The 24,486-nt window shown below is 55.4% G+C and overlaps 1 protein-coding gene across 2 annotated transcripts; it reads left to right on the top strand.

The window, feature by feature from the left end:
• The first annotated feature begins 54 nt into the window (after positions 1-54).
• Positions 55-16,211, top strand: AFG3L2 (AFG3 like matrix AAA peptidase subunit 2). 2 transcript variants are annotated; one of them, XM_032974641.2, is made up of 19 exons: positions 55-210; positions 654-830; positions 5,624-5,738; positions 6,254-6,322; positions 6,435-6,592; positions 6,922-7,074; positions 7,357-7,431; positions 7,740-7,864; positions 7,977-8,115; positions 8,432-8,566; positions 8,867-9,004; positions 9,437-9,590; positions 10,141-10,248; positions 10,708-10,833; positions 11,356-11,466; positions 11,856-11,971; positions 12,779-12,979; positions 14,001-14,195; positions 14,732-16,211. In XM_032974641.2, the coding sequence occupies exons 2-19, from the start codon at positions 738-740 to the stop codon at positions 14,984-14,986; spliced, it is 2,466 nt and encodes an 821-aa protein (XP_032830532.2). In that variant the 5' UTR covers positions 55-210; positions 654-737; the 3' UTR covers positions 14,987-16,211. The 2 variants fall into 2 exon arrangements, with proteins under 2 accessions (XP_032830532.2, XP_075908171.1); XM_076052056.1 differs by having other exon boundaries at positions 55-232.
• The last annotated feature ends 8,275 nt before the right edge of the window (positions 16,212-24,486 follow it).

Raw genomic sequence — 24,486 nt, 5'->3', positions numbered from 1 at the left:
CGTTCACCACCCCGCGTCCAATGGGAAGCGCGGCGGGCGCGCGTCACGTGGGGCCACCGCTTCCTTACGCAAGACACGCGGACAGTGCAGACAGTGCGGTCAGTCAGGGAGAGAGAGAGCGCGAGAGGAGGCCGCAGGCCCGACACGGACCCCCGAGACCCCGACACGGACCCCCGAGACCCCGACACGGACCCACAGAGACCCCGACAGGTACCCACAGAGACCCCGACAGGTACCCACACGGATCCCGAGACCCTGACAGCGCACAGAGACCTTGACACGGACCCCCAGGGACACCGACAAGTACCCACAGAGAACCCACCAGAGACACAGACACCTCCAGAGACCCCGAGACCCTGAGAACCTACAGCGACCCCGAGACCCTGACGCTGATACCACGACAGTCCCCCGAGACGGAGACCTCCAGACCCCTGAGGTTGTAACACTCGGACCCCGCGATCCCTAAATCCCTAACTGGCATCCCTGTAGGCCCTGATAATGAGACTCGGAGGGACCCTATAGCATTGAGACCCCGAGACGCCGAGAAACCATAACACTGAAACCCCAGGACCCCGAATGTACTGGCACCCCGAATAGTACCGATACACCTGGAGCCCCCTAACACTCGCACCGAAACCTCTATAACCCCGCAGACGCTAACGCCGAGGCCCCAGGACGGACGCCTTTAGAGACCCCTTGAAGACCCCGGTTGGCCTGGCGGCTCGCCCCCGGCTGCCATGGTTCGGCCCTGCGGCTCCGTGGCCGGGATTTGCCGCCTCCTGCGCGGAGGAGCGGGGCGAGGGATCGGGACCCCAGGGCCCCTGAGAGAGGTTCGTGTTTGACCCCCGCCACTCTCAGACCCCCGTTACCCCCCCCCCCCCGCCGGCACAGGACAGCGTTTGCTGCGTGAGAGAGAGCCAGAAAGCAAGATGGGTTGTTCACTCTTACCAAACTCTTTTTTGCCATTTTGTCCCCCATTTGCATCTTAATCGATGGTTACATCGCAGGATCGTGGAAGATGGTCTTCATCCAGCAGTAGATTGACCATGTTGATGATGTATCCCGATTGTGCTATCGGAGACATTATGAAATGAAGTAGAATAATCGAGTACATCCATTCGGGAAATCTCAGTGGATGTTGCAGTACTGTCCTCTGGTGCCAGCCTCATGGCCCAGTGGCAACAGCCTGAGCTCACCTGAGGGCTTGCCTGGGTTAACACGCGTGGAAATAATATTAATAATACACCTCCATAATAGAGGGGTGCTTTTTTTGGTTTAGATCGCGTAAATATATAAATGTGTCGTTAAACCCGCCACCACCCGACACAGCCAACTAGTAAGGGTTGTCACGTAAACAGAACGTGACAATTCGCCACTAGTACAGCACTAACCGGTGTGTTGGAGAGCCAAGCCACAACATTTACAATCTGAGCACGACGTTTCGGGTGGTGGCGGGTTTAACGACACATTTATACATTTACACGATCTAACCCCCAAATCAACTATTATGGATGATATTGGTCGCGAAAGGCTTCGTGTTAAACGCAATAATAAACCTGCCTGTGCGTGTTGGTCATTCATCCAAGCGCCTAGTCAGGCTCAGCAAACCTCGCGTCTCTGATGAAACCGGGCGCACATCATGGTGATGATGCAACGAGGTTGTCATTGGAGAATGAACCCCGAGCGAGATTTGGTTAAACATCGGTAATTTTAGCCAAGACCACACAACTCTCTCTACTCGGAGAACCACGGATTTATCACAAATAGTTTGACGACGGTGCATTGGCATTGGTGTACAAGCACACACCAACACGACACACGAGTTAGTCAGCAGTTTGTGACCATACAAGAACAAAAGTATAACAGGCGACGTTTTGGACAATGTTGAGTTTTAGTTCGTATCTTGCGGAGCTTCAACTCGAATTCAAAGTTGGGATATGGGCGGTTGCTGGCTTCAGCACAGCGACGTCACTGACATTTTACGAGAGGCGTCCTGGATGTGGAGTGCCGGGTGTGGAAATATTTTCCTGATCGTTAACCCGGACAGATCGGATGGGGGAGGAGACCCAGAACCAGTTTCGGATCATCACAATATTGATGTGTTAGCCGTGACCGGGAGTCGAACTGGCAGTGCAGTTCGCTCGCAACCCGCTTCACCGTGTCTGCAACTGCGATGCCACCGCATTGTTCCGATGATGAGGCGCGTCAGTAAAGACGCATCCCAAATGTGTTCCCGATGTCAATAAAGTTATACAAATCTGGCCACAACATACACCTACCGGTTTATAAGACGCATATACTGTGTGTTTTTGTACAATACAGTATATCCTTTAACAAATTTTATTTAGTACTGTATGTCCTCAGTTATCGCACCATACAACTTATTTAGTGTATCAGTTAAATCAAGAGGTATGAATCGTGTTCAATTGTTAAACGTCAACACGCGCCGCATTTGTTGGGACGGCGCGAACCACGCCGGCCTTCAGTCGTGTCCCAGATCTCCCTCTTCCCTTCTGGCTGGCACTCAGCACGTGGTACCCATGGCCGTGTTCTGGCTGCCACTCACCACGTGGTACCCATGGCCGTGCTCTGGCTGACACTCAGCACGTGGTACCCATGGCCGTGTTCTGGCTGCCACTCACCACGTGGTACCCATGGCCGTGTTCTGGCTGCCACTCACCACGTGGTACCCATGGCCGTGTTCTGGCTGCCACTCACCACGTGGTACCCATGGCCGTGCTCTGGCTGGCACTCAGCACGTGGTACCCATGGCTGTGCTCTGGCTGGCACTCAGCACATGGTACCCATGGCCGTGCTCTGGCTGGCACTCAGCACGTGGTACCCATGGCCGTGCTCTGGCTGACACTCACCACGTGGTACCCATGGCCGTGCTCTGGCTGGAACTCAGCACGTGGTACCCATGGCCGTGTTCTGGCTGCCACTCACCACGTGGTACCCATGGCTGTGCTCTGGCTGACACTCACCACGTGGTACCCATGGCCGTGTTCTGGCTGGCACTCATCACGTGGTACCCATGGCCGTGCTCTGGCTGACACTCACCACGTGGTACCCATGGCCGTTCTCTGGCTGACACTCACCACGTGGTACCCATGGCAGTGCTCTGGCTGGCACTCAGCACGTGGTACCCATGGCCGTGCTCTGGCTGCCACTCAGCACGTGGTACCCATGGCCGTGCTCTGGCTGACACTCAGCACGTGGTACCCATGGCCGTGCTCTGGCTGACACTCAGCACGTGGTACCCATGGCCGTGCTCTGGCTGACACTCAGCACGTGCGGCTAAACATCGCACGCGTCGTATCCCTGGCTGCGTTTGATTCGTCATACGTGTGTGAGATTTATACATCGATAGAGTGCCTCGAGAGTTGATGAGAGGCGCTTTATATGCGTTAATTATGTATTATTATAAAACACACTTATTCAATGCATCATTTATCGACATTAAACGCGTTATTTTATATGTTGGCGATATACGAAATAACTTTAGGAAGTGTAATCTCCAAAAACAAACATACAATAAAACAAGCTTTAAAAACGCTAAGCCATAGCCCGTGCCGGACTCTTGCTGAGTCATTTTGATGAAGGGGAAATGACGGTCGGCTGTGGACAAAGAATGCGCGGCCGTGGTCACGGCTTGGGAGCGTCTGAACCTCGTGACGGGAGGGGCCACGGCTGGGCACGGGGGGGGGGGAGTGAGGGGCGTCCATCCAGCAGTGGATTGACCAAGGAATGTACACTTATTTATTTTGTCCAAAATGGATTCACGTCGCCCCTGCAGCCATCTCAGGTCGCCACTTCGACTCTTCGACTCTTCGACTCTTCAGGTTTAAAATGAAGAGTTGATAATGTTACATTATGTTGACAATTGTCTGTCCATTTCATCATAATCACCATCATCAGCCACGATCAATCCACTGCTGGATGAAGGCCCACCGAAGGCGTCGCCATCTCTCACGATCCTGCGATGTCATAATCCAGCCTGCACACGTGCTAATTTGAACGTTCCATCTCCGCGACGACGCATTCCGAGTGCGTACCCATCCAGACTAGAACTATAATCCATGTGTGGAGATGGAGCCAAGAGATCAGCTGCCTTGAGCTGGATTGCAACATGGCAGGACCATAAGAGATGGCGCAGGCTTGGGGAGGCCTTCATCCAGCAGTGGAGAAACTTTACAAAACGCAGGATTTGGGCTGAACATGTTGTCATCACTACAAATGTGTACAGTCCTTTTGTCAATCCACTGCTGGATGGATGCCACCCCATTCCATGGCTGGGTGATATTCAGTGGGGAGCGGTGGCGCAGTCGTTAGAACCCTGTACTCCGAACCCAGCGAGCCGAGTTCGATTCCTGATCGCGACCAATATCAGTGCCGAATATGTGAACGGGTCCCGGGCCTGGTGCGGTGTGTAAACATCACCACGAGGGAGACAAAGGCAGCCGGGCGTGGTGCTGGCCACCCACTTCCTCATCTGCCCTCCCGGCCTTCATCGGTGCTCGCCAACAGCACTTGCCCAACAACTAGATAGTTTGTAAATATATATCTCATTGTTTAGAATGTTTCTAATTTTATGTTGGGTTTTATGTGATGGTGCTTTGAGTGGCAGATTCGTGCCATAAAGACGCCACGTATGTAAACAATAACATTGACTCGTGGGTCAGTGGGCAGTCGTGTTGACAAAACAGACAAGATGCATCTCATTCTCCCTCCCTAACCCTGTACCCCCCCTCCCACTCTGTACCCCCCTCCCACTCTGTACCCCCCTCCACTCTGTACCCCCCCCCCACTCTGTACCCCCCTCACTTTGTACCCCCCCACTGTACCCCTCCCCCCACTCTGTACCCACCCCACTCTGTACCCCCCCTCACTCTGTACCTCCCCCCACTCTGTACCCCCCCCCCCACTCTGTACCCCCCCCCACTCTGTACCCCCCCCCACTCTGTACCCCCCCCCCCACTCTGTACCCCCCCCCCACTCTGTACCTCCCCCCACTCTGTACCCCCCCCCCACTCTGTACCCCCCCCCCACTCTGTACCCCCCCCCACTCTGTACCCCCCCTCACTCTGTATCTCCCCCCACTCTGTACCCTCCCCCACTCTGTACCTCCCCCTACTCTGTACCCCCCCCCACTCTGTACCCCCCCCCCCACTCTGTACCCCCCCCCACTCTGTACCTCCCCCCACTCTGTACCCCCCCCCACTCTGTACCCCCCCCACTCAGTACCCCCCCACTCTGTTCCCCCCCCCACTCTGTACCCCCCCCACTGTGCCCCCCCCCACTCTGTACCCCCCCCCACTCAGTACCCCCCCCCACTCTGTACCCCCCCACTCTGTAACCCCCCCCCACTTTGTACCCCCCCCACTCTGTACCCCCCCCACTCTGTACCCCCCCACTGTACCCCTCCCCCCACTCTGTACCCACCCAACTCTGTACCCCCCCACTCTGTACCCCCCCACTCTGTACCCCCCCACTCTGTACCCCCCCACTCTGTACCCACCCCACTCTGTACCCCCCCACTCTGTACCCCCCCACTCTGTACCCCCCCCCACTCTGTACCCACCCACTCTGTACCCCCCCCACTCTGTACCCCCCCCCTTTCCAGTTCTGCACTGCGGGGCCCCCCGGGGTGCGCTCCCCCACCGCGGCGGCTGCCGCGTCGCGCCTCTGCAGCTCCGTGCTAGAGTCGTACGAGCGCTTCTGCTCCCGTCCCCCCAAAGGTGCGGAGAGCGAGGGGGCGCGGAAGGGGGGACACTGTAGTCGCTGGGACCCCTGTAGGTAATGGGATACTTGTAGTTTAGGGATCCCTGTAATCACAGGGACCCCAGGGATGTTCACCAGTTAGAGAAGCTTGTGGGACCGTGTGGTGGTGCCACTGCTGTGAAACACCGATGATGATGCTGAGCATAATGATACTGACAATAATAATGATTGATAATGCCACAGAGGATGATTATAATGTTGCTGCTGAAGATCATGATGCTGATGAGGATGCTAAAGATTATAAATATGATTGATGATGGTGCTCAGGATGATTACAATGATGTTGCTGAGAACAATGATGGTACCCTGATTATGATGATGATAACGATGCTGCTCCTGCTGAGGATGATATTTTGAAGCTGATCATGTTTGATTATAATTGCTGTGGATAATGATGATCATGATAACGATTACTACGCCGCTGCTGAAGCTGCTGCTGCTGCTCATGATGATGCCGATGCTTCCGTTTCAGGGTTCGAAAAATACTTCCCGGGGGGAAACAAACCCGACGGCAAGACCAACGCACCGGCCAGCAAGCCCGGTACATTACTGCCAGACGTCGGAGGGATGGGACGGTGGGGGGGGGGCACTTCACAATAAACCCCCTTTAATGCTGTCGTCACGGCGACTAATGAGCGTTATCCGTTACACAGAGGCGGAGAACAGTGCCGGGGCGGCACGGAGAACCAAGAGCAGCAGCGGAGGTGATGGGGGCGGCAGCGGCGGCGGTGGGAACGGTGACGGGGGCGCCGGAGGAGGAAGAAAGGGTGGAGGTCGCAAGGACGACTCGTGGTACTCCAGGGTGCAGAAGGTGAGCGCCGTTGCCACGGGAACCATGTTACCCTGGCAACAGTCTCCATAGAGACCGGCTGCCCTGGCGACAAGGCAACACAATGGCAAGTGTTTCTGTTCCTGCTCCTGCCGCCTCCTTTACGGCAACAGCTGCCAAATTTGACAAATTGCTCGCCAATAGATAAATCCGCACAGTGGCATATCCTCCCATCTGTGCAACGTAGCGTTGTTGTCAAATAGCCTTGCGCTGTAACATTGATGCGAATACCAAACGTGCTCGATTATAGTGAGAATGCCCGTGACATTTTGACCCCCGTGACCCTCGTGCGACCCCCCTCAACCCGGCAGGGCGAGTTCCCGTGGGACGACAAGGAGTTCCGCTCATACCTGTTCCTGACCGCGGTGGCATGGGCCGGCGGCATCTACTACTTCTTCCTACGCGACGTCTACCGCGAGATCAGCTGGAAGGAGTTCCTCAACCTCTACCTCGCCAAAGGCGCCGTGAGTCGCCATGAAAACGACCCGTAGTGGTGGGGGGGGAAACTCGCAACTGTGGTCGTGGCGATGGTTATTGCGACGGTCGAGGAGATGGTGGTTTGCGAAGGTGGTGATTGTGGTTGTGATGGCAGAGCTGGTGGCTGTGTTGTTGGTAGTGGTGGTGGACGCGAGTAGGGATTTTGATCATTGTGATGGTTGAGACTTTGGTGGTTCTTGTGCCGATGATGAGCGATGGTGGCAGCAATGACGATGGTGCTGATGGTGATGTTGTGATCCACCCTGCAGGTCGAGCGGCTGGAGGTAGTGAATAAGCACTACGTGAGAGTCGTCCTCCACCCCGACCAGGCTAGTCTTGATGGGGTGAGTCGCGTGCTGGGCTGCGTCTGTGAAATTGCGTCGATTCATCGACAAGCGTCGATTCTTGACCTCACGAGACACCTGCTTGCCCCTTAGAGCGCCGTGCCGGCCTTCACAGGCCCTTGTGTGTGGAGCAGTGGTGCAGCGGTCCTTGGCCTCCTCTAGGTCGACTCATCTTTAAATGAGTACATGGTTCAGTGTGTAAACATCGCCACAAGAGAGACAAAGGTGGCCGGGCGCTTGCTGTGCCGGCCTTGCCCCAATACTCGATGAAGGTTATAAGGGAGCCTTTGTCTTGTGTGTGCGTACAGGCCCAGCTGTGGTTCACCATCGGCAGTGTGGACACGTTCGAGCGGAACCTGGAGACGGTGCAGCAGGAGATGGGGCTGGAGCCCGAGCAACGCGCGTCGGTCATCTACACCACGCAGTCCGACGGGTGCCTCCCCGCCACCCCCCACTCCCCTCGCCTCTCACCACACGCGTCCCCCGTGCCTCCCCGTGTTCCCGCGTCCCCCGTGACCCCTCGTCTCCCCGTGTCCCCCGTGCAGCTCGTTCCTGCTCAGCATGCTGCCCACGGTCCTCATCATCGGGCTGCTTCTCTTCTCCATGCGCCGGGGCCCCATGGGCGCGCGGCGTGGGGGCCGTGGCATGGGCGGCCTCTTCAGCGTGGGGGAGACCACGGCCAAGGCAGGTCTCGCCATGCGCTGCCGGCCACGGCGCACGCCCTCATTGCGCGCCGACCGACGTCGCGCTCGACCCACGCGTCGTTACCCCCCGCCCCCGGCCCTGCTCGGCCCGAGCCGGATTCGGACAGCTTGCGAAGTCGGCATAGCCAAGTTTTTAATCCGGAAAACGGCCGACGGAAAGCCACACGTGCCGTTAGGTTCCCGCGGTGGCTCGGCTCTGTTGTGCCATCGAAAAAGGGGCACGACCGCGTCGGCCCCCGCCGGCAAACGGGCAAGCGAACAAACGGGCGCCGTGTTGTGCTGCCCCCCTGGCGCAGGTGATGCGCGACGAGATTGACGTGACCTTCAAGGACGTGGCCGGGTGCGAGGAGGCGAAGGTGGAGATCATGGAGTTCGTCAACTTCCTGCGCCACCCCAAGCAGTACCAGGACCTGGGCGCCAAGATCCCCAAGGTGCGGCGAGGTCAGAGGTCATGGTTCGAGGCGGCCTCCTCGATCACCCAGTCGATTATCAGTTCCATTGCTCGGCAAATGGGACAGCAAGAGAAGCATAGTGGGTGAGCGTTTATTGAGTGTGGTGAGCGAGCGTCATAGAGGTGAGCGTGGTGAGTGAGTGTGGTTCGTTGGTGAGCACACTGAGTGGGCGAGTGAGTGGCGAGTGAGCGTGGCGGGTGAGCAGACTAGCGTGGCGGGTGAGCGTGGCGGGCGGGCGAGTGAGCGTGGCAGGTAAACGGGAGAGTGCGTGTGTCGCAGGGAGCGATCCTGACGGGTCCGCCCGGCACTGGGAAGACGCTGCTGGCCAAGGCCACGGCGGGGGAGGCGAACGTCCCCTTCATCACCGTCAACGGCTCCGAGTTCCTCGAGATGTTCGTGGGGGTCGGCCCCGCCAGGGTGGGTGTGGGCAGCCGCACGCACCGCTCCACATACGGCAACAACAGCCACCATTCGCCACTAAGTGGCGGAGACGTCATCACGGCGCTTGTGCCGGGCTCGGTGCACTTTGAGGCCACGTGAAGTGTCGAAGGCTCCGCTGGCAGGAGGTCACGGGACACACTCAGGTGCCATGGGACTGAGATGCCTGGTAGATAGATGCACCACCTGTGCTGCCAACTGTGCCAACTTGCTGCATTTTAGCCGCCCTGCGCTCTGCTCGTTGTTGTGAGTGCACTGCACGAGCCTCCTCCATCGAGGCTGATCTTGATTGCTGGTTCCAGTCTTCGGCAAGTCCACTCAGCTCCATGTCTTTTCTAGGTTTGCTGTCCCTCCCCACACCTCCTCACTCTTCTCTCCCCCTCTGCCCCACTCACCCTGCCGCCTCCACAGGTGCGTGATATGTTCCAGCTGGCGCGGAAGAATGCTCCGTGCATCCTCTTTATCGACGAGATCGACGCCGTCGGGCGCAAGCGCGGCCGCGGGAACTTTGGGGGCCAGAGCGAGCAGGAGAACACGCTCAACCAGCTGCTCGTGGAAATGGACGGTACTGCCGGCCCAGCCAGCCCAGCCAGTCCACGGTTACAGAGCCACCGCGCGCCGCGGTCTCACCCAGCGTGCCCTGGGCCTGGCCGCGACGGTTCCCATCGTGTCAGAATGGCCGTCCTGGCGGTGTTCCCCAGAAAAATGAAAACCGCGATTCAACCCCAAATGTTCTGGCCTCGTTCCATTTAGGGCTCCTCAGCACAGGCCTGCTAAACAAATACCAGTGGTTTATAGGATGTTGTTATTGGTGAGCGCACTCCCTCAGCATTGTGAGAGTGAGGATTCATTTTCCTCCGATTCGTGCGTGCGCTGTGTAATGAGTTCACGTCGTCTCTGTAGCCGCTGAAAGGCTCCACCAATGGTCGCAACGAAAATTGTAAAAAATTAGCGAGTGTTGAATCGAGTCGTGACAATTTGTGGAATCGGCGGGTGGGAGAATCGTCTTCCGCTGCTGCTCGCTACGTTGCGTCGCACACAGTCGGCGTCCGTCCACGTCGACGCCGCATTAAGAGGTCAAATCTGTCACGACGTGTCTCCGCGTTGGGACGCAGGCTTCAACACGACCACCAACGTGGTGGTGTTGGCTGGGACGAACCGCCCCGACATCCTCGACCCCGCGCTGCTGCGGCCTGGACGCTTCGACCGGCAAATCTTTGTCGGTACGTGCGCACACGCGTGTACGCACACACGTGCATGCGTATGCACAAATACATGTACGCACGTACATACGCGCACGTATATGCATTCGTGCGTACGTATACACGCACGTGCACACATGCATGCGCGCAAAAATACACACGCACACAAATGCATGCACACTAACACACAACAACACCCGCCATTCGCCACTAAGTGGCAGTGATGTCACCATGGCGCCTGTTCCAGGCCCACTATGATACACACGCATGTACACACGCATGTACACATGCATGTACACACGCATGTACACACGCATGTACACACACATGTACACACGCATGTACACATGGAAATGCACACAGGTGCCTGCCGTTTTAATATTGTTTTACCGGGAGTCACACAATCTGGGGGAAGGGGCCTGAAGCGTGGGGGCGGCTCGCTCGCTCGCTCACCCTGAAGGCCGCGCGGTTTCGCTGCAGGGGCCCCGGATATCAAAGGCCGCGCCTCCATCTTCAAGGTCCACCTGAAGCCGCTCAAGACAGAGCTGGCGCTCGACAAGGCCGCCATCTCCCGCAAGCTCGCCGCCCTCACGCCCGGCTTTACAGGTCAGCGGTCGGCGACGCGCCCGCCGTGTGGTGACGCAGGAAGCCGATTGGCTGTTTGCCAACGTGTGTTGGGGTCATGTTGCCGCGTGTCGTTCGGCACGATGTCGCTGGCCACCAGTGTCCTTCGCGGGCAATAAGAGCCTTTCCCAGACTTTATGCGTCCGGGTTCGATCTCTTGGACATGTGATGAGGAAGCCAGAGACTGAATATGAATGGATTTTCACTGAAAACATCATAGAAGCCGGGGAAGACAGCGAATTAAGTTGCACGGGCAAATACAGTTGGATGCAACTGGGAGCAGCCGACGCGAAGTTGTTGAGTAAATATCATGGACAGAGCCACGTGGAAGGAAGGTCACAATCGCCGACATTTTTTAGAAAGGAAGTAGCACAGAGGGAGAGGCGGCTGGCTGCTGGGTGCTTGTGGTTTGACGCCTCGACGATTGTGGGAGCCGTAACCTTACTTTCTGCTTTCTGACCCTCTCACTCCGTGTGCTGTGACCCCGAATCCCTGGCCGAGCAGGTGCGGACATTGCGAATGTGTGTAACGAGGCGGCGCTCATTGCGGCACGGCACCTGAACGAGGCGATCAGCGAGAAGCACTTTGAGCAGGCCATTGAGCGGGTCATCGGAGGTGAGGGGGGGGAGGGAGGAGGGCTGTGTGTGCGAGTAGGGTGTGTGTGTGTGTGCGTGTGTATGTGCGCGTGTGTGCGCATGTGTGTGTGTTTCACCGTCGTCGCCAGGGCGGTGACGTGGCCCAGCGGGAGCGTGTTCGCCGTTCTGATCTGGAAGCCACCCCGGTTAATGCTGCGGTGTGGTGTTAACCGTACAACACTACGTCTACTACGCGCCGTCTGCTTCACTCACGGTGGACGTGAAAGATCCCGTGACGTCATTCGCAAGAGCGGGCCGCAGTTTGCCGGCGTCACGGTCCAAATTTGCCAAAATTTGTAAAACGACACCGTAAATTGCTGGATTGGCATTCACCTGAAACTTGCCTGACCTCGCGCCTGTGACCCCTAGGGCTGGAGAAGAAGACACAGGTGCTGCAGCCGGAGGAGAAGCGCACGGTGGCATACCACGAGAGCGGCCACGCCGTCGCCGGGTGGTACCTGGAACACGCCGACCCCCTCCTCAAGGTGAGTGGGAGGCAGAGTGAGGGGCACCGGGGTTGGGGGGGGCGGTGGGCAAGGGGGGGGGGGCATGGGTGGGTGTCGTGATGGACAGTCAGGCAGGGGTGAATAGGACTGTTAAATACCTTTGGCGGGCAACCACACTTCAGCTGCTGGAAGATGCATTTGCACATATGTAGACACGCACAGCAACAATAACAGGCGCAAAATCACCTCGAGGTGGCATTTACGTCACAGCAGCCCTTGTGCCAGGCTAGGTGCTTTAAGGGGGCTATGAGTGTGGAAGGTTTTCTGCTGGCAGGAGGTTACGGGACAGACGCAGGTGCCATGGGTTGACTGACCGAAATGACTGGCAGATGTACCAACTGTGCCCCCCCTCTGCCACCTTGCTGTGTTTAGCCGCTCGGCGCTCCGCTCGTTGTTGTGAGCACCGCTCCTCCCTCCACATACATACGTGCTTGTGTACGCCTATACATACCGTGAATGAATTGCAGGAAGTGGTAGTAGAGTGGTTAGCACACTTCGCGACGAACCCGGTGACCCAAGTTAAATTCCTGCTCACGACCAATATCAGTGGCAAATATTTTAACTGATCCTGGACCTCCCCTAGGTCAATTCAACCTCAAATGAGTACCTGGTGTGGTATGTAAACATTAGGGATACAAACACGGTCGGGCGTGGTGCCATGCCGTCCTTCAAAGGTGCTGCTCACTAACAGTGTTCAAGGCTATACGGGGGGGATCTTTTACTCGCGTCGTACCGTGCGTGTATCTGTCTGTCTATCGCCTCCCCCCTGCCTCCGCCCTATGGCAGGTGTCCATCATCCCGCGGGGCAAGGGCTTGGGCTACGCCCAGTACCTGCCCAAGGAGCAGTACCTGTACTCGCAGGAGCAGCTCTTTGACCGCATGTGCATGACGCTGGGCGGCCGAGTGGCCGAGCAGCTCTTCTTTGGCCGAATCACGACGGGAGCGCAGGACGACCTCCGCAAGGTTACGCAGAGCGCCTACGCGCAGGTACGCGCTCGCCGCACCCCGTCACTCTGCCGCCCTCCTCCGACCCACAATGCACCACCCTTGTACTCACAATGCACTGCTGTTTTCTACCCAGTGTAATGTCCTTCTCACAATGAACCGCCCTATTGAGAGTAAATAGGACTGTACTTCCCTTCCACCCACAATGTTCCACCCTTTTCCTGCCCACGATGCATTCCCTTTCTCCCGAGTTGTTTCCATTTATGCACAGTTGAAGCAAATGGCGGGACCCCGGGGTCCCATCACTGCCCCGGGGTGGGAAAAACCGCGTAGCGACACGAGTCTTGCCTTACCGACAACAAAGCTAGCGTCAATCGATTGGCCTCGTCGAGAGCTACTCGGGGCACTAACTTTCGTAAAAAGTTGAAAAATTACATAAACACGTTAAATTCACTGCGGAGGGCGGGCTCGCCTTGGCAAAGAAGCTGAGGATCGACGGCTGACCGGAGGGCATTGTCGCCGCGCGCGACTGCGGCGGACGCCCGGGCTGCGTTTGGCCAGTGGGGTGGCGCCCATCGTGTTGATCGCCGCCTGCTGGCGCTTGGTGGCGCGAGTCTGGGCGGGCGGCGCGTTGCTGTCGTCCAACTCGGCGAGATTGGGCGGGATGGCTGGATAGTAGTCGAGGCACAAGTGGGCGGACTGAAAAATAATAATTATTGACCTGATTTTTGCGGGACCCTGGGGTCCCGCCAAATGATTCAGTTGTCCGAGACGGATGCTGGGAATTTCGGGTGCGATACAAGCATCAGTAGTTTGCTCCGTCTCGATATAATTGTTTATCTCGTTATGGTGTCCGTCGGTTTTGTCCGTTGCAGTCCAGCGGTGCCAGCTCGGCGCTCTCACCTCAGAGCCACCCGGCCGCTGCTCCTAGTGCTGCTCTCTTCGCTGCTGTTAACCGTGCTGCCATTGCTGAGCGCCGTTGCCGCTGCCGTTACTTCTTCTGTCAACCCTTTGTGGCGGCGCTCCCCGCTCCCTGCTGGTGCCCTCCGTCGTGCGTGCGCAGATCGTGCAGTTCGGGATGAACGAGAAAGTGGGGCAGGTGTCGTTCAAGATGCCACGGGAAGACGACATGCTGATGGAGAAGCCGTACAGCGAGGCGACGGCGCGGCTCATCGACTCGGAGGTCCGAGAGCTCATCAACAAGGCGTACGTGCACACCATGGAGCTGCTCACCAGCAAGAAGGACGACATCGAGAAGGCGAGTCCACTGGGTCGTCCGGTCACGTCGGGTTGGGCTTCAAGGTCGCGGTCGGGTCGGGTCGGGCCGCCACGGTTTTCTCGGCAGAACCAAGCCACGCGGAGCGGTGAGGGGGCCGCCAACGATGCTTCCATTGGGAACCTCGGCAGAACTCGCTTGGCGTTTGCCAGCGGCCTTCAGTTGACCTCCGCTTCATCGGATTGTCTCGGCACGGCGACCCCGCACGGTCTCAGAGGAGTTTGTGCTTGGGTGGGCAGCTACCACCAAGCACAAAGGACAGGTTTAGTAAGAGGCGTCGTGGGCAGCAGTGGGCAGTGCTGCAACATCTATTGTTGTTCTGGACTCCCCCCCCCCCCCCCCCACCACCTTTACCAACACGTAGTGACCAGCATGGTGAAGTATGGACAAACACCCCTCACGGTCTCACAAGGCATGGGAGAGGCTGCTTATCATCGTCCTGGCGACCAACCGTTGTTATTCAGAGCAGCAGTGTCTGACAGTTGCCGTGGCATCTCCGTGGCTCTCTCTCCCCCCAGATCGCCCAGCGGCTCCTGGAGAAGGAGGTGCTGAACAAGGCGGACATGGTGGAGCTGTTGGGCCCTCGCCCGTTCGCTGAGAAGTCGACGTACGAGGAGTTTGTGGAGGGGACGGGCAGCCTAGAGGAGGACACCTCGCTGCCCGAGGGCCTCCGGGACTGGAACCGCGACCGGCAGCCGCCAGCGGAGGGCGCGGCCGGAGAGACGGGGGGCGGCACGGACGGCGACGGGAAGCTGGTGCAGCAGCCTGTGTGATTGGGGGGTGGGGAGGGGGGCGTGCGATGGGTGCAGGTAACCACCCACCTCCCCCACCGTGGGGAACGTGGGGGGGGGGCGGTGTTTTAGGTGCACTCTTGCCACCCATGTGTGTGTGTGTGAGTCCTGGGTGTGAGTGCACGTGTTTGTGAATGGGTGCGAGTGTGCAATTAGGTATGGGTGTGTGCGATTTGAGTCAGTATGTGTGTGCAAGTGCACGTGTGTGAATGTGTGTGTGGGGGTAATGTTATGTGTGCATGTGAATAGGAACTTGCTAACAGCACTTGCCCCAAGTGCAGTCTGCCAAAGACTACATAGGGGGGTCTGTATGTGTGTGAGCATCTTTGTGGTTTGTGTGGATCTGTGAGTGTGATGGTCATCTTGTGTCGGTGCAGTGTAATCAACCATGTCCCCCCCCCACAACCTGAGCGTGTGCGGTTGTGAGTGACCTTGGGGAGCGGTAGTATTACGGACAGCGCGCTGCGCTACGAATCCGACGATGCGAGTTCGATTCCCGCTCGTGGCACACACCGGTGACGATTATCTGAACCGCGCCTCTGCTAGGTCGACTCAGCCTCAAATGAGTCCCTGGTGAGATGTGTAAAACATCTCCACAAAGAAGACAAAGGTGGCCGGGCGTGGTGCCTGCCACCCACCCCCTTTGTGTGCCATGCCGGCCTTCATAGGTCCTCGCCAACAGTACTTGCCCCAGCAGTCTGTTAAGGCTTTATGGGGGATCTTTGTGTGACTGAACGAATTGGCACACACTTGGGTTTGAATGTACGGGACGATAATTTCACTCCGAGTGGCAGCTCACGGAACCCACGTCTGTCACGGTTATCGAGCACTCTCTGCTCCTTTTGGCTTTGTTCTAAATTCACTCGGAGTCACTCTTAGGCTGGGGCCGCCTTACCCGACCGGCCAATCACCGGACGTCTTCCTAGGCGATCCGATCGTTTCCCTCGTCACTGGCTCACCCGTGGCGTTCTACAGCCCAGAGAAGTTAACGTTTTGTGTAGAGTTTTATCAGGGGAATATTTACTAATGGCGTTCTATCGTAGCGGCGGTCGCCACTGAGTTCACGCTGTGTGTATATACGGGGAGCGGCGTTGTGTCTGCGTTGTGTGTCTGCGTTCTGCGTTACATGCCGCCGTCACACACCCACGCACGCACCTAGCAGTGTCGCCGTTGATTTTTGCGCAAATAAACAAACTTGAGAAATCGCTGTGGTCTGGCTGAGTGCGTTCTTGGTTTTCGTCACAAAGGAATAGGGGCATGTAAATGACTGCAAGCTACATATATGCACTACACCCAGATGTTAAAAATAGTTACTCAGGAGAGCCACACTCGTTTTCAGGAGGGTCCTGCTGGTACATTGGATTTTTATCTAAAATGTTTTCAGCTTTTAATGATGTTGATACACGTGGGAGGAAATCCGCGTGCGCGAGGGGGCAACACTACCCCCGTACAGATGGTGATTAGTCCCCTTGCTGTACTGCCTTCTCCTGGCGAGTCGGGGTACTGCACTTTAATCGCTAAATTATTGTCATTTGTCCGATCCACCAACCCTCCCTGCTGCCTCCACGGCTGGGTTCTAGGCAGCCAGCCGCGTGTAGCGCAGCCACCACGTGGCGCAGTCTCCTCACGAGAGTCGAAGCTATCGCGTTCGAAGAGAATCCACTGAAATACAAAACGAGCGTGGTGGCAGTGGTGACCCAGCAGCGATGTAATAATAATGGCAGCGGGGTGTTCGTGTCGAGACGAACTCCGTGAGACAGCGGAACGGAGCCTTGCCCCTCGGAGAGGGCGCGACCAGCAGTCACCTCGATACCGGGGACGTAAACATGCATCATCGATCGATCCATCGATTATTATCGATTTTAAGCTCACATTACACGCGAATACTCCACACACAAGTGGTGGATACAATATTCCTGTACATCGGTGTCGCGTTCGCTTATCACGCGCGTATCTCTGTATGTGTGACCTCTGTGTGACCTCTGTGTATGTGACCTCGTGTGTGTGTGACCTCCAGCTCGCCTTTGCTTATTGTTTATTCATGGCGCCTTCTCGCCCTGTGGAGCCGAGCTCGCAGGCTCGAGACTTTTAGGCAGCTCCTGCCAAGGCGTCTCTCTCGGCAGGGGGCGATGTTGCTCCGTGGAGTGTTCGCTCCGAACGAGTCATGGGATGGTTATTTTCCAGATTTTGGCTACTTTGGTCGACGCCGGGTTGACATTACGTGGTGGATGTTTTTGTTTAGCGATGGAAACCGGAGGACAGGGTAGAGAGAATGCAAACTCGACCCAGCAATGCGCCCGAGTCGGGAATCGAACGCAGGGCCTTGCACGAGTGTCAGCACTGCCGCTCCTGTTGTTATTGTGGAGGGAGCCCTGCTCTCCTGTTGTTGTTGTGGAGTGAGCCCTGCTCTCCTGTTGTTGTTGTGAAGTGAGCCCTGCTCTCCCGTTGTTGTTGTTGTGGAATGATCCCTGGTCTCATGTTGTTGTTGTTGTGGAGTGAGCCCTGCTCTCTTGTTGTTGTTGTGGAGTGATCCCTGCTCTCTTGTTGTTGTTGTTGTGGAGTGATCCCTGCTCTCTTGTTGTTGTTGTGGAGTAGCCCTGGTCTCCTGTTGTTGTTGTTGTGGAGTGAGCCCTGCGCTCTTGTTGTTGTTGTTGTTGTGGAGTGAGCCCTGCTCTCCTGTTGTTGTTGAGTGAGCCCTGGTCTCCTGTTGTTGTTGTGGAGTGAGCTCTGCTCTCCTGTTGTTGTTGTGGAGTGAGCCCTACTCTCTTGTTGTTGTTGTGGAGTGAGCCCTGGTCTCCTGTTGTTGTTGTGGAGTGATCCCTGCTCTCCTGTTGTTGTTGTGGAGTGAGCCCTGCTCTCTTGTTGTTGTTGTTGTGGAGTGATCCCTGCTCTCCTGTTGTTGTGGTGGAGTGAGCTCTGCTCTCTGTGAAGTGAGCCCTGCTCTCCTGTTGTTGTTGTGGAGTGAGCTCTGCTCTCCTGTTGTTGTTGTGGAGTGATCCCTGCTCTCCTGTTGTTGTTGTTGTGGAGTTATCCCTGCTCTCCTGTTGTTGTTGTTGTTGTGGTGGAGTGAGCTCTGCTCTCCTGTTGTTGTGGAGTGACCCCTGCTCTCCTGTTGTTGTTGTTGTTGTGGAGTGAGCTCTGCTCTCCTGTTGTTGTTATTGTGGAGTGAGCTCTGCTCTCTTGTTGTTGTTGTGGAGTGAGCTCTGCTCTCCTGTTGTTGTTGTGGAGTGAGCCCTGCTCTCTTGTTGTTGTTTTGTGGAGTGAGCCCTGCTCTCCTGTTGTTGTTGTTGTGGTGGGGTGAGCTCTGCTCTCCTGTTGTTGTTGTTGTTGTGGTGGGGTGAGCTCTGCTCTCTTGTTGTTGTTGTGGTGGAGTGAGCTCTGCTCTCTTGTTGTTGTTGTGGAGTGTTCCCTGCTCTCCTGTTGTTGTTGTTGTGGAGTGATACCTGCTCTCCTGTTGTTGTTGTTGTGGTGGAGTGAGCTCTGCTCTCTTGTTGTTGTTGTTGTGGAGTGAGCCCTGCTCTCCTGTTGTTGTTGAGTGAACCCTGCTCTCCTGTTGTTGTTGTTGTTGTGGAGTGAGCCCTACTCTCCTGTTGTTGTTGTTGTGGAGTGATCCCTGCTCTCCTGTTGTTGTGGAGTGAGCTCTGCTCTCCTGTTGTTGTTGTGGTGGTGGAGTGAGCTCTGCTCTCCTGTTGTTGTTGTGGTGGAGTGAGCCCTGCTCTCTTGTTGTTGTTGTTGTTGTGGAGTGAACCCTGGTCTCCTGTTGTTGTTGTTGTGGAGTGATCCCTGCTCTCCTGTTGTTGTTGTGGAGTGAGCCCTGCTCTCCTGTTGTTGTTGTGGAGTGATCCCTGCTCTCCTGTTGTTGTTGTGGAGTCAGCCCTGCTCTCCTGTTGTTGTTGTTGTGGTGGAGTGAGCTCTGCTCTCTTGTTGTTGTTGTTGTGGAGTGAGCCCTGCTCTCCTGTTGTTGTTGTTGTTGTGGAGTGAGCCCTGCTCTCTTGTTGTTGTTGTTGTTGTGGAGTGATCCCTGCTCTCCTGTTGTTGTTGTTGTGGAGTGATCCCTGCTCTCCTGTTGTTGTTGTGGAGTGAGCCCTGCTCTCCTGTTGTTGTTGTGGAGTGAGCCCTGCTCTCTTGTTGTTGTTGTTGTGGTGGAGTGAGCTCTGCTCTCCTGTTGTTGTTGTTGTGGAGTGAGCCCTGCTCTCTTGTTGTTGTTGTGGAGTGATCCCTGCTCTCCTGTTGTTGTTGTGGAGTGATCCCTGCTCTCCTGTTGTTGTTGTTGTGGAGTGAACCCTGCTCTCCTGTTGTTGTTGTTGTGGTGGAGTGAGCTCTGCTCTCTTGTTGTTGTTGTTGTTGTGGAGTGAGCCCTGCTCTCTTGTTGTTGTTGTGGAGTGAGCCCTGCTCTCCTGTTGTTGTTGTTGTGGAGTGAGCTCTGCTCTCCTGTTGTTGTTGTTGTGGAGTGAGCTCTGCTCTCCTGTTGTTGTTGTGGTGGAGTGAGCCCTGCTCTCTTGTTGTTGTTGTGGAGTGAACCCTGGTCTCCTGTTGTTGTTGTTGTTGTGGAGTGAGCTCTGCTCTCTTGTTGTTGTTGTGGAGTGAACCCTGGTCTCCTGTAGTTGTTGTGGAGTGAGCTCTGCTCTCCTGTTGTTGTTGTGGTGGAGTGAGCCCTGCTCTCCTGTTGTTGTTGTTGTGGAGTGAGCTCTGCTCTCTTGTTGTTGTGGTGGAGTGAGCCCTGCTCTCCTGTTGTTGTTGTTGTGGTGGAGTGAGCTCTGTTCTCTTGTTGTTGTTGTTGTTGTGGAGTGAGCCCTGCTCTCCTGTTGTTGTTGTGGTGGAGTGAGCTCTGCTCTCTTGTTGTTGTTGTTGTGGAGTGAGCCCTGCTCTCCTGTTGTTGTTGTTGTTGTGGTGGAGTGAGCTCTGCTCTCCTGTTGTTGTTGTGGAGTGAGCCCTGCTCTCCTGTTGTTGTTGTTGTGGTGGAGTGAGCTCTGCTCTCTTGTTGTTGTTGTGGAGTGAGCCCTGCTCTCCTGTTGTTGTTGTGGAGTGAGCTCTGCTCTCCTGTTGTTGTTGTTGTGGAGTGAGCCCTGTTCTCCTGTTATTGTTGTTGTGGAGTGAGCTCTGCTCTCCTGTTATTGTTGTTGTGGAGTGAGCTCTGCTCTCCTGTTATTGTTGTTGTGGAGTGAGCTCTGCTCTCCTGTTATTGTTGTTGTGGAGTGAGCCCTGCTCTCTTGTTGTTGTTGTTGTGGAGTGAGCTCTGCTCTCCTGTTGTTGTTGTGGAGTGAGCTCTGCTCTCCTGTTGTTGTTGTTATTGTGGAGTGAGCTCTGCTCTCTTGTTGTTGTTGTGGAGTGAGCTCTGCTCTCCTGTTGTTGTTGTTATTGTGGAGTGAGCTCTGCTCTCCTGTTGTTGTTGTGGAGTGAGCCCTGCTCTCTTTTTGTTGTTTTGTGGAGTGAGCCCTGCTCTCCTGTTGTTGTTGTTGTGGTGGGGTGAGCTCTGCTCTCCTGTTGTTGTTGTTGTTGTGGTGGGGTGAGCTCTGCTCTCTTGTTGTTGTTGTGGTGGAGTGAGCTCTGCTCTCTTGTTGTTGTTGTGGAGTGTTCCCTGCTCTCCTGTTGTTGTTGTTGTGGAGTGATACCTGCTCTCCTGTTGTTGTTGTTGTGGTGGAGTGAGCTCTGCTCTCTTGTTGTTGTTGTTGTGGAGTGAGCCCTGCTCTCCTGTTGTTGTTGAGTGAACCCTGCTCTCCTGTTGTTGTTGTTGTGGAGTGAGCTCTGCTCTCTTGTTGTTGTTGTTGTTGTGGAGTGAGCCCTGCTCTCCTGTTGTTGTTGTGGTGGAGTGATCCCTGCTCTCCTGTTGTTGTTGTTGTTGTGGAGTGAGCCCTACTCTCCTGTTGTTGTTGTTGTGGAGTGATCCCTGCTCTCCTGTTGTTGTTGTGGAGTGAGCTCTGCTCTCCTGTTGTTGTTGTGGTGGTGGAGTGAGCTCTGCTCTCCTGTTGTTGTTGTGGTGGAGTGAGCCCTGCTCTCTTGTTGTTGTTGTTGTTGTGGAGTGAACCCTGGTCTCCTGTTGTTGTTGTTGTGGAGTGAGCTCTGCTCTCTTGTTGTTGTTGTTGTGGTGGAGTGAGCCCTGCTCTCCTGTTGTTGTTGTGGTGGGGTGAGCTCTGCTCTCCTGTTGTTGTGGTGGGGTGAGCTCTGCTCTCTTGTTGTTGTTGTGGAGTGAGCCCTGCTCTCCTGTTGTTGTTGTGGAGTGATCCCTGCTCTCCTGTTGTTGTTGTGGAGTCAGCCCTGCTCTCCTGTTGTTGTTGTTGTGGTGGAGTGAGCTCTGCTCTCTTGTTGTTGTTGTTGTGGAGTGAGCCCTGCTCTCCTGTTGTTGTTGTTGTTGTGGAGTGAGCCCTGCTCTCTTGTTGTTGTTGTTGTTGTGGAGTGATCCCTGCTCTCCTGTTGTTGTTGTTGTGGTGGAGTGAGCTCTGTTCTCTTGTTGTTGTTGTTGTTGTGGAGTGAGCCCTGCTCTCCTGTTGTTGTTGTGGTGGAGTGAGCTCTGCTCTCTTGTTGTTGTTGTTGTGGAGTGAACCCTGGTCTCCTGTTGTTGTTGTTGTGGAGTGAGCTCTGCTCTCTTGTTGTTGTTGTTGTTGTGGTGGAGTGAGCCCTGCTCTCCTGTTGTTGTTGTGGTGGGGTGAGCTCTGCTCTCCTGTTGTTGTGGTGGGGTGAGCTCTGCTCTCTTGTTGTTGTTGTGGAGTGATCCCTGCTCTCCTGTTGTTGTTGTGGAGTCAGCCCTGCTCTCCTGTTGTTGTTGTTGTGGTGGAGTGAGCTCTGCTCTCTTGTTGTTGTTGTTGTGGAGTGAGCCCTGCTCTCCTGTTGTTGTTGTTGTTGTGGAGTGAGCCCTGCTCTCTTGTTGTTGTTGTTGTTGTGGAGTGATCCCTGCTCTCCTGTTGTTGTTGTTGTGGAGTGATCCCTGCTCTCCTGTTGTTGTTGTGGAGTGAGCCCTGCTCTCCTGTTGTTGTTGTGGAGTGAGCCCTGCTCTCTTGTTGTTGTTGTTGTGGTGGAGTGAGCTCTGCTCTCCTGTTGTTGTTGTTGTGGAGTGAGCCCTGCTCTCTTGTTGTTGTTGTGGAGTGATCCCTGCTCTCCTGTTGTTGTTGTGGAGTGATCCCTGCTCTCCTGTTGTTGTTGTTGTGGAGTGAACCCTGCTCTCCTGTTGTTGTTGTTGTGGTGGAGTGAGCCCTGCTCTCTTGTTGTTGTTGTGGAGTGAGCCCTGCTCTCCTGTTGTTGTTGTTGTGGAGTGAGCTCTGCTCTCCTGTTGTTGTTGTTGTGGAGTGAGCTCTGCTCTCCTGTTGTTGTTGTGGTGGAGTGAGCCCTGCTCTCTTGTTGTTGTTGTGGAGTGAACCCTGGTCTCCTGTTGTTGTTGTTGTGGAGTGAGCTCTGCTCTCTTGTTGTTGTTGTGGAGTGAACCCTGGTCTCCTGTAGTTGTTGTGGAGTGAGCTCTGCTCTCCTGTTGTTGTTGTGGTGGAGTGAGCCCTGCTCTCCTGTTGTTGTTGTTGTGGAGTGAGCTCTGCTCTCTTGTTGTTGTGGTGGAGTGAGCCCTGCTCTCCTGTTGTTGTTGTTGTGGTGGAGTGAGCTCTGTTCTCTTGTTGTTGTTGTTGTTGTGGAGTGAGCCCTGCTCTCCTGTTGTTGTTGTGGTGGAGTGAGCTCTGCTCTCTTGTTGTTGTTGTTGTGGAGTGAGCCCTGCTCTCCTGTTGTTGTTGTTGTGGTGGAGTGAGCTCTGCTCTCCTGTTGTTGTTGTGGAGTGAGCCCTGCTCTCCTGTTGTTGTTGTTGTGGTGGAGTGAGCTCTGCTCTCTTGTTGTTGTTGTGGAGTGAGCCCTGCTCTCCTGTTGTTGTTGTTGTGGAGTGAGCTCTGCTCTCCTGTTGTTGTTGTTGTGGAGTGAGCCCTGTTCTCCTGTTATTGTTGTTGTGGAGTGAGCTCTGCTCTCCTGTTATTGTTGTTGTGGAGTGAGCTCTGCTCTCCTGTTATTGTTGTTGTGGAGTGAGCTCTGCTCTCCTGTTATTGTTGTTGTGGAGTGAGCCCTGCTCTCTTGTTGTTGTTGTTGTGGAGTGAGCTCTGCTCTCCTGTTGTTGTTGTTGTTGTGGAGTGAGCTCTGCTCTCCTGTTGTTGTTGTTATTGTGGAGTGAGCTCTGCTCTCTTGTTGTTGTTGTGGAGTGAGCTCTGCTCTCCTGTTGTTGTTGTGGAGTGAGCCCTGCTCTCTTGTTGTTGTTTTGTGGAGTGAGCCCTGCTCTCCTGTTGTTGTTGTTGTGGTGGGGTGAGCTCTGCTCTCCTGTTGTTGTTGTTGTTGTGGTGGGGTGAGCTCTGCTCTCTTGTTGTTGTTGTGGTGGAGTGAGCTCTGCTCTCTTGTTGTTGTTGTGGAGTGTTCCCTGCTCTCCTGTTGTTGTTGTTGTGGAGTGATACCTGCTCTCCTGTTGTTGTTGTTGTGGTGGAGTGAGCTCTGCTCTCTTGTTGTTGTTGTTGTGGAGTGAGCCCTGCTATCCTGTTGTTGTTGAGTGAACCCTGCTCTCCTGTTGTTGTTGTTGTGGAGTGAGCTCTGCTCTCTTGTTGTTGTTGTTGTTGTGGAGTGAGCCCTGCTCTCCTGTTGTTGTTGTGGTGGAGTGATCCCTGCTCTCCTGTTGTTGTTGTTGTTGTGGAGTGAGCCCTACTCTCCTGTTGTTGTTGTTGTGGAGTGATCCCTGCTCTCCTGGTGTTGTTGTGGAGTGAGCTCTGCTCTCCTGTTGTTGTTGTGGTGGTGGAGTGAGCTCTGCTCTCCTGTTGTTGTTGTGGTGGAGTGAGCCCTGCTCTCTTGTTGTTGTTGTTGTTGTGGAGTGAACCCTGGTCTCCTGTTGTTGTTGTTGTGGAGTGAGCTCTGCTCTCTTGTTGTTGTTGTTGTGGAGTGAGCCCTGCTCTCCTGTTGTTGTTGTGGTGGGGTGAGCTCTGCTCTCCTGTTGTTGTGGTGGGGTGAGCTCTGCTCTCTTGTTGTTGTTGTGGAGTGAGCCCTGCTCTCCTGTTGTTGTTGTGGAGTGATCCCTGCTCTCCTGTTGTTGTTGTGGAGTCAGCCCTGCTCTCCTGTTGTTGTTGTTGTGGTGGAGTGAGCTCTGCTCTCTTGTTGTTGTTGTTGTGGAGTGAGCCCTGCTCTCCTGTTGTTGTTGTTGTTGTGGAGTGAGCCCTGCTCTCTTGTTGTTGTTGTTGTTGTGGAGTGATCCCTGCTCTCCTGTTGTTGTTGTTGTGGAGTGATCCCTGCTCTCCTGTTGTTGTTGTGGAGTGAGCCCTGCTCTCCTGTTGTTGTTGTGGAGTGAGCCCTGCTCTCTTGTTGTTGTTGTTGTGGTGGAGTGAGCTCTGCTCTCCTGTTGTTGTTGTTGTGGAGTGAGCCCTGCTCTCTTGTTGTTGTTGTGGAGTGATCCCTGCTCTCCTGTTGTTGTTGTGGAGTGATCCCTGCTCTCCTGTTGTTGTTGTTGTGGAGTGAACCCTGCTCTCCTGTTGTTGTTGTTGTGG

Source organism: Petromyzon marinus, chromosome 54 (genome assembly GCF_048934315.1).
Source record: "Petromyzon marinus isolate PM22_M1 ecotype Great Lakes invasive population chromosome 54, UKy_Petmar_22M1.pri1.0, whole genome shotgun sequence".
NCBI classification, from domain to species: domain Eukaryota; kingdom Metazoa; phylum Chordata; class Hyperoartia; order Petromyzontiformes; family Petromyzontidae; genus Petromyzon; species Petromyzon marinus.
The sequence above is the reverse complement of the archived record's forward strand: the minus strand, read 5'-3'. Positions and strand labels throughout refer to the sequence as shown.

Coding starts and splice junctions, on each gene's coding strand:
- AFG3L2 (XM_032974641.2), top strand. CDS start 738: ATGGTTCGGCCCTGCGGCTCCGTGGCCGGGATTTGCCGCCTCCTGCGC. Junction 831..5,623: donor CCCCAGGGCCCCTGAGAGAG/GTTCGTGTTTGA, acceptor CCCCCTTTCCAG/TTCTGCACTGCGGGGCCCCC. Junction 8,567..8,866: donor TGGGCGCCAAGATCCCCAAG/GTGCGGCGAGGT, acceptor CGTGTGTCGCAG/GGAGCGATCCTGACGGGTCC.